The sequence below is a fragment of the Phyllobates terribilis genome, unplaced genomic scaffold, assembly GCF_046119375.1.
Source record: "Phyllobates terribilis strain yellow unplaced genomic scaffold, ASM4611937v1 Scaffold_5__5_contigs__length_657084704, whole genome shotgun sequence".
Classification (NCBI taxonomy): Eukaryota; Metazoa; Chordata; class Amphibia; order Anura; family Dendrobatidae; genus Phyllobates; species Phyllobates terribilis.
Window position 1 is genome coordinate 498,052,442 of NW_027362765.1, and position 8,960 is coordinate 498,061,401.

Sequence of the window (8,960 nt, forward strand, 5' to 3'; positions counted from 1 at the left end):
AATGATAAGGGTGCCCATACTTATGCACCTGTCAAATTTTGTTTGAATGCAGATTGCACATTTTATGTCAGTACAATAAACCTCATTTCAAGGCAGAAACATTACTGTGTCCAACAGTTATTACATATATCAAACTGAAACAGCTGTTGCAAAAACACCATTTTTTAGAAAACATTAAGCTTAAGATTAATAGGGGTGCCCAAACTTTTTCATATAACTGTATATAAACATAAAATTTGTGTATACAAAACAGTTCTAAGTGATAATCAGGTATGTGAACTTATTTTAATACTACTATTTAGGCAAGGACTAAGAGCTCCATTGGCCAAGACCGAACATCAGGACCCTCTTCAATCCACACAAGTGGGAATTTTTTTCTTTCATAGTCAGTGTGGCATATTAGTTTATTGTCTGTTCAGCTCAACAATTGTGTGAGTCTATAACATTTTAGGGCACTGTGGGGCCTCAACACCTCTATGTACTGCACAGTAGCCCAGGTTTTATCAGCATGCTACACTAACATTTTTCTATTTTATTCTCTCTCTAGTGTTACTAATAACTTTTCGCAGTCTGGCCCAGAACAGCTGCTGCCCATCTACATCTTCCGGCCACTTCAGGTAGGTTTTCTTGTCTAGGATCTTAGTGAGTTTATGGTAATACTGAAGTTCTTCTCTAGGGATGTCATCCAGGAACACCAGGATAAGGGAATCCTTACTCTCTGCTACGAGCCTGTATGTTGCCATTCTTATCTCCAGGGAGCACCAGTTACTCTGAAGGTAACTCCGCGTGATAACACAGATTGTCCACCTGCTGCTGTAGATACTGTCCACAATGTTCTCCACAATGTCTCTGCCAATCTCAAAGTCTCGGTTATGGATACACACTTTAAAGAAAGGTGGACCGTTTTGCTCCAAGTTAGGGAGAAGTTGCTCAGTTACCCATTGTTCATTGTGGTTATTATATGACACAAACACATCATATTCATAGTGATCCCTTTTTCGATGTCTATTACTCAGCCGACATTTGATTGCATAAAATATGTACAGTATATACCACCAGATACTTTCATAGAAGACAGAAATACACATAAATATCAAAGTACTGACTAGTGTAGTTAAGAATGCGATGAAACCTAGCTCAGAATTGCAGTTCTGTTCTAAGAAGGAGATTAAGTAAGAATACGGTTTTTGAGTATTAACAAAACAATGTTGATCATAAAAGTCAAGGAATAAAACTTCCTTTTCAGATTTCACCCACTGACCCAGCCATGCAAACTCACATTTGCAAAAAAAACTTGTGTCTGGAAGAAAAACATATTTTAGACTTATCATATCAGCCAACACATTGTCTGGAAATCCATAAATTCTCTCATTTTCCATCATTAAAAATCTGACTGATTTTAAATCTCGGAACATCACATTTGATCCATAGTCCTCTATTCCTGAATTGACTAAATGCAAAATTTGTAGGTTTTTCAACCCCAGAAATAGTTTCTGCACATTTAATGCTGAGCCCTCATCCAGTTCATTAGCATTTTCAAAGTGAAAATAAGAAAGTTTTGTTAAGTTTTGTAAATTAGAATTAAAGATGTGTGTTTTGGATTTTGAACGTATATTCGCTATTAAATATATCTTTTCCGAATTTGTAAATTTTCCCAGTGCAGTTTCAAATTGTACATCAAAACAGAGAAGAGCATAGATATTTGTTAAGTACAGTTCTTTTACTTTGTGAAATGGAAATTCATCACAATTATCAATGAACACAAAATGTGTTTCAATGCTCAAACTTTCCAAGTCATCAAAATTGTTGAAATATTCAGATTCAATTGTCAGAGTCGTATCAAGTGTTTTCAAGGACATTGTTTTTAATGACTCCATATTCTGTGACCATGACATGCTTACCATGTTTTTAAAGTCAATAGCAATCTCTTCAAGCTTTGTTAGATCGTTAAAGGCCGGGTCGCTAATTTCTTCTAAGAAATTTTCATTTAAGATCAACTGTTTTAATGAAAATAGACCTGCAAATGCAAATTCACCTAAGCTGTACAAATAGTTACTCTTTAGATGCAGAATTTCCAGAGTCTTTAAACCACGAAATGAATATTTACTGATTGTCTGAATCTTATTATCATTCAGTGAAAGTGATTTCAGTTTCTCAAGGCATAGAAATTGATCTTCTGTTAATGAAGTTAAATAGTTAAATGACAAATTAAGGTGAACAAGCTCCATGGAAATATTCTCAGAGCATATTTCAATTGTAGTAATTATATTGTTTGACAAGTTGAGCTCCTTCAGACTTTTTACGTTTTTCATTTGGGATGCAGTCACATTATTTATAGAGTTGTATGATAAATCTAGAATGCGCAGAATGTTGCAGGACCCATCGGATGTATGGATAAACTTAATCAAGTTCTGTGCCAGCTGGAGTTCTTGGATTTTAAAAAGTGATACATACATGCAGATGTTAAAATCAAGAAATTCAGAATTGGAAAATGAAAATGAGTCAACTACTTGGACCCCAGAATTTTTCAAAGCTGTTAGAAGTGAATAAGATATAGCAGGTTTAAAAAAGGCTAGCTTTGGGAAGTTACATAATGAGTTATTTTCCAGTATAGAAATTTGCATTCCATCTATGTTCAAATAGGAAATATTAAAGTGCATGAAACTGATATTACCGGTGTGATTTTCATTCACAAGACAGTCTGTTTCTCTGAGTGCAATCAGATTGTAACTGATTATAGATAATCCTTGCAGATTTTCTAGTTTAGGAAGATACTTAGTTACTGATGATAAAGCTTCAATGTCATTGTCATCCAGAATAAGATGTTTCAGTTGATGAAGGTTGTCAAACATGGATTTGTTCAGAGATGAAAAGGGGAATCCTTTTAATTTAAGTTCTTGCAGCATATAAAGTCCTCGTAAATCAAGTTCATCAATAAATGATTGCTCTGTCTGTTGTATCCACAAAACAGAGAGTTTCTCCAGCCCAAGAAAGACCACTGGCGACATCACAAAATCACCATATATATAGATATAAATTAGGTTTGTAAGATTGGAAAAAGCTTGTGGCTTAATGCTGACATTATATATCTCCAGATAGATCCAGTCTGAAGTCACAGGAATTTCTTCTAAATTTTCCATAGAAGTGTTATGAAACTTACAGACTGCTGCAAGACTGAAGTTTAGTTGGCCAAAACTGTCAAAATCAAAAGACATTCTTGTACTGAAAGTATCAAAATATTCATGCTCTATAGAGTCACAGTGCTTCCTTATCATACCAAGACACGAAGAATAGGTAGACACGAAGAAGGCTAAGCACACCAGATGAAGAATAGTATCCATGTCATCAGATCTCTTCATGAAGTAACTCAGATTTTACACTTGAAGATTTTTGTTTCCCAGTTCCTGTAACTGATCCTTAGATTTTAATTTCAATGTCTTAGGCTTTGTTATGCACACGCCCGGGCTGAGCGGCGTGTGCGTGTGATTGTAGTGATTCCACTGGACCATGAACCGGAGAGTGCCTGGAGGGGCGTGACTAAGTATCTGGCCGATCCGACCAAGATGGCACGACGGCATACGACGCCAGTGCACCAGGGAGAAACCGGGCAGAGGGACCAGGTGCTACTCCAGGTCAAACTCCGGACACGGGGGTTGACCCACACAGGGATTACTGGATCAGGCTGGTTAGGCTGGCGCACAGACTGGAGGGTATAGGCAGGCACGACTGGTATGCAGGCAGGCGGGTAAAGGCAAGCGCAGCTAGAGTGCAGACAGGGAGGCACTAGCAGGTAGGAACACAGGCGGGATAGGACCCAGTACACACTGGGACTCAGGAACAATACAGGTAGAGGGGTACAGGCAAGCACAGCTAGAGTGCAGACAGGGAGGCACTAGCAGGTAGGAACACAGGCGGGATAGGACCCAGTACACACTGGGACTCAGGAACAGGCAGGTTAGGCTGGCACAGACTGGTGGATATAAGCAAACACGGCAGGTATGCAGATGGGTGGATACAGGCGAGTATGCAGGCAGGGAGGTACTGGCCGAAAGGACGGGCTGGAGCACAGAAAGGTTAAGACCCAGTACAGACTGGGTCACAGAACCGCAGATGCGGTAGACAACCACAGCAGAGAGGGAACGCCCGAAGCGGTGGGCAAGAACAGAGCAGGACAGGACTGCCGGAGCAGCGGGCAGAAGCAGGGCAGGACAGGACTGCCGGAGCAGCGGGCAGAAGCAGGGCAGGACAGGACTGCCGGAGCAGCGGGCAGAAGCAGGGCAGGACAGGACTGCCGGAGCAGCGGGCAGAAGCAGGGCAGGACAGGACTGCCGGAGCAGCGGGCAGAAGCAGGGCAGGACAGGACTGCCGGAGCAGCGGGCAGAAGCAGGGCAGGACAGGACTGCCAGAGCAGCGGGCAGAAGCAGGGCAGGACAGGACTGCCAGAGCAGCGGGCAGAAGCAGGGCAGGACAGGACTGCCGGAGCAGTGAGCAAGGAGTCAGAGCAGGCTAGAACCGCCGGAGCGGTAAGCAAAGGAGTCAGAGCAGACTAGAGCCGCCGGAGCGGTGAGCAAAGGAGACAGAGCAGGCTAGAACCGCCGGAGCGGTGAGCAAAGGAGACAGAGCAGGCTAGGCTGAGTAGGGGGGACAGGGCTCTGTTCACACGGAACAGACAGGAAGGGAAAGGCAGAACCAGACACCCACAGGGTACTTGCAGTGAAGTAGCGAGTGGACCACAAACTCACAAATGGGAGTACAGAGACAACAAGCAGGAGTTAGGTACGAGTTCAGACTCTGCAGAAAAAGGAAGGGAACGGACATAGAGGCAAAACAGGTAAAGGATAGGAGAGAGTTCAGACTGGAACTGAGTGTACGGAGGAGACCGACACTGCAGCGGGATACAGGAGCGGGTCTGGGAATACGGCCCCCAGAGAGGCAGGACGAACAGGCTAGGAGCGTGTTCAGACAGGCCTGGAAATACAGCCTCCAGGATAGGCAGACAAGAGAACACAGAACGGGACCTGGCACCTTCAGAGTGCAAGCACACACTGAAAGAAAACACTATGCTCAGGCAGGGATAGATGGGAAGCAGCTGAGCTATATACCAGGTGACAGACAGCAATAGGCTGAGGACGTACAAGGGGTGTGACCCACAGCAGGTACAAAAAGCAGGAAGTGATCGGGCGCCGCCCTTAAGCAGCAGAAACAGACACAAACAGACAGCATGGAGGGAAGCCAGAGAGACATTCTGGACAGGAGATCAAGTGCGCGCTCTTGCACAGTGGGAGATGGACCACTATGCAAGGACGCCGCCAGGTATGTTACAGGCTTTATGTCAAAGAATGCTGCTTACGAAAGTACATCTTATTTATGAATGCTCCGGTTTACTCTTTATTGGTAGTCAGTGGACAAGTCTTTCCAGACAGTTATGTCATCACTGAGGGCTCACCTTAGTCACGGACACAATCAGCAGGTGGGCTTGGAGCATTAAAAAAAGATAAGCAACAATCTTCATGGTACATGCAGAATCACTATGCAGAAAAATGGAGTCTAAATGTTGATGTACATGAAGTGCAAAGGAATGTGCTCACCGCAACGATGTGGGTTTCCACAGCATGGTCCTACTGCACAGCACGCTCAGCCCCAGTAAGATTCTGCCGGCACACAGTTCTGGTGTGAAGCACTGTCGGCATCACTGTTACTGCGCTCCTGATTCCAGATTCTTCCTCCTGTAGCAGTGCTACTCCTTCCTCTCTCCACATAGGCTTCTATGGATCTCTGCTATGTTCAAAACTCCTTCAGCTTTTCTTCTTTGCGTACCGCAAGTAAGCTCCAGAACTTCAAAACAGTTAGCTCTTTTCTTTAATCTTGTATGGGACTAAATCAAATTGCCTTCCTCTTCAACTACACTCCAAGAGACACTGGATTTCTTGACTTGTAGTCTATTCTGTGCTGGACTGCTTATTATGTTTCTGGATCCTTGTAAGACTTGTAAAACTGTGCTCTGCAGAGTTTTTAATGTTTTACAGGTTTTGCAGGTTTTACAAGGAAAAAAACCTTGCATGGCACATTTATGTTTTTCATACCCTCTATCTGACTGTGTACTAACTGAACTTTGAACATATGTGGCTTTTTAAATACAATTTTGACCCAGGACGGTATTATTTGGTATGGTGGGTCAAGTATTTGATCACTTGTAATGTATTCCATTTAAACAGACTAATCCAGGTTGGTAAATGGCTATACATTGGCTATACACAAGCCGGTCAAAGGTTGTTTACTGGCTTGTTTTAACAACAAAACAGTGATGGGGACAAAATGATAGTGAATACAATTATTCTGAATCGATAACTTATCATGTTATTAGCTGAACATAACCGGTTTACAAAGTCCTGCCAATAACGATGATTTTTACACATGCTTAAAAATCATTCACCCAACAAATAAGCGTTTTTGTTCGTTTGTGAAGTGACTCCTGGCACGTTTAATAAGGTCAATAATCAGGAACAAGCGTTCTAATTACTGACTCATCTAAACAGGCATTACGGATTTTCTAATGTTCATCAATTTATTTCCTCAACTTTTGCCTTCAAAACCTTTCCATTTCTCAAACTCTTTCTGTACAGTTCTTATCATGGAAAAATTGGTTCTTGGGGCCATTTTTTTTATCCATGGCAGAAAGTGATAGCTTCCATTTTCTATAAAACTATTAATGTTTATATTTTGAAAGGTCTTGCTGCACAATATTTTGTAGGACAAAAAAATTGTGAGATCAAAAAATTAACCTTTAGTGAACTAATGACTAATGATAACTTTATATTCCAAGAGTTGCTATTCAACTTCAAGGTCCTCTTTTCCACCTTTTCATAAGACAAGTCAATTATCTACATAGCTAGACTATTTTTTAAATTGTTTGGTAGCCCCACATTCATATAAGTGTCTAGAAATAAAGACCGCAGATCACAGGGCATGGCCAATCAAAACCATCAGCTAAAAAACATGGGATAGAGTGTAACATTCTGAATCCATATTCAGTGCTTTTACTGAGGTCAGACATCTGTTTGTCCATTACTATATCAACAGTATCATATTGGATGCTTGTGGTGCTGGAACTGCTGCTACTAGTATTCGATCCAGCAATTTCCAAGACAGCAGAGAATTAATTTAGGAGAGCAGAGGGAACTCATCCTGTAATCACACAATACTTCCCTTACTGAAGTAGTGATCTTGTTCCTGCAATACCGAGGGAAAGAATGAACCGTTCATCTATAGGATTCCCCTCACAAGTTTGGGTTTGGTCAAGACATTTAGCTGCAGGGGTGGATGAAGAGTAGCCAGGGCCCCGGGCAATTTAGAAGGCATGCCCCCCACCCCCACCAGGTACCCGATGTGTCACGTGACATGTCACATGATTCCCTTTGATAGATCATGTAAGTAAAACACAGATGCTTTGGTCACATCTGTAGACGGAAAATGACAGAATTTTTTTCCATTATGTACAGCCCTATACATAACATAGTACTATATATAAGGGGGTGATTGAGAGACCATGACTGTTGTGGAAGCCGCACCAATAGGCTGAAATTAATTCGGCTCAATATTAATAACAAAATAATAAAAAAAATGTATATTAATTGTATGACTTAATATTGAGCAGAATTAAGTATGCTGACATCCCCCTATATAATGTATGAGCCCCCACATAGCCTCTTAGATACAGTATGAGCCCCCACATAGCCTCTTAGATACAGTATGAGCCCCCACATAGCCTCCTAGATACAGTATGAGCCCCCACATAGCCTCCTAGATACAGTATGAGCCCCCACATTGCCTCCTAGATACAGTATGAGCCCCCACATAGCCTCCTAGATACAATATGAGCCCCCACATAGCCTCCTAGATAAAGTATGAGCCCCCACATAGACTCCTAGTTACAGTATGAGCCCCCACATAGACTCCTAGATACAGTATGAGCCCCCACATAGCCTCCTAGATACAGTATGAGCCTCCACATAGCCTCCTAGATACAGTATGAGCCCCCAAATAGACTCCTAGATACAGTATGAGCCCCCACATAGCTTCCTAGTTACAGTATGAGCCCCCACATAGCCTCCTAGATACAATATGAGCCCCCACATAGCCTCCTAGATACAGTATGAGCCCCCACATAGACTCCTAGTTACAGTATGAGCCCCCACATAGACTCCTAGATACAGTATGAGCCCCCACATAGCTTCCTAGATACAATATGAGCCCATACATAGCTCCCTTCTCTGATCAACTGTCGGTTCCACAGCCAGCTCAGAGAATGGTCAAATGCAAAATGCAGCTGCCTGGGAGACACCTCTGACCACCGCATGAGGTGGCACGAAGGTACCCTCTGACGGCTGTACCCAGGTCACATGCCCCCCCGATTCCCCTAGGTATGGCCCTGTACAGTCTATTTGACAATACATGACTGGTATCTATAGTATAATCAGGGATGTGTCCTTCTGTCCGAAGCCTCTATAGACTGCGCAAGTCCAATGCGCCTGCGCAGTCTGGCCGCAGACAGAAAGACACATCCACATCCCAGACAGGGATGAAGAGTGTGGCGCCAGAGATCACGGTATGCGAAGGTACTATATTCATACCGCGATCTCCGTCACCATAAACATATACCTGTTCGGTCCTGTCATCTCTGGAGAGGCCGGGGGAGGATTGTGGTGCCAAAATCCACGCCTGCGCATAGCGCGATTTTTGGCGCCAAATATGCACAGTGTCTTCAACATAATGGACAGCGTGATATGCGCATGCGCGTACTGTGGCATCATTTTGTTGAATACACTCTACACAATTGTATTCATTAAAATGAAACCGGATATTGCGCTATTCGCAGGCGTCGATTCCGGTGCCATTTTAGTAAGATAATGCAGGCGATGCGCAGCAGTGGAGCGGTGGAAGGGCAAGTAGGAGTGTTTTTT

The 8,960-nt window shown here is 42.9% G+C and overlaps 1 protein-coding gene across 1 annotated transcript; it reads right to left on the minus strand.

Moving 5' to 3' along the window:
• Positions 1-527: 527 nt before the first annotated feature.
• On the minus strand, positions 528-3,341 carry LOC141271292 (uncharacterized). The gene has a single exon (XM_073681412.1). It carries the CDS (start codon positions 3,339-3,341, stop codon positions 528-530), a length of 2,814 nt encoding a protein of 937 aa, XP_073537513.1.
• Positions 3,342-8,960: the final 5,619 nt, after the last annotated feature.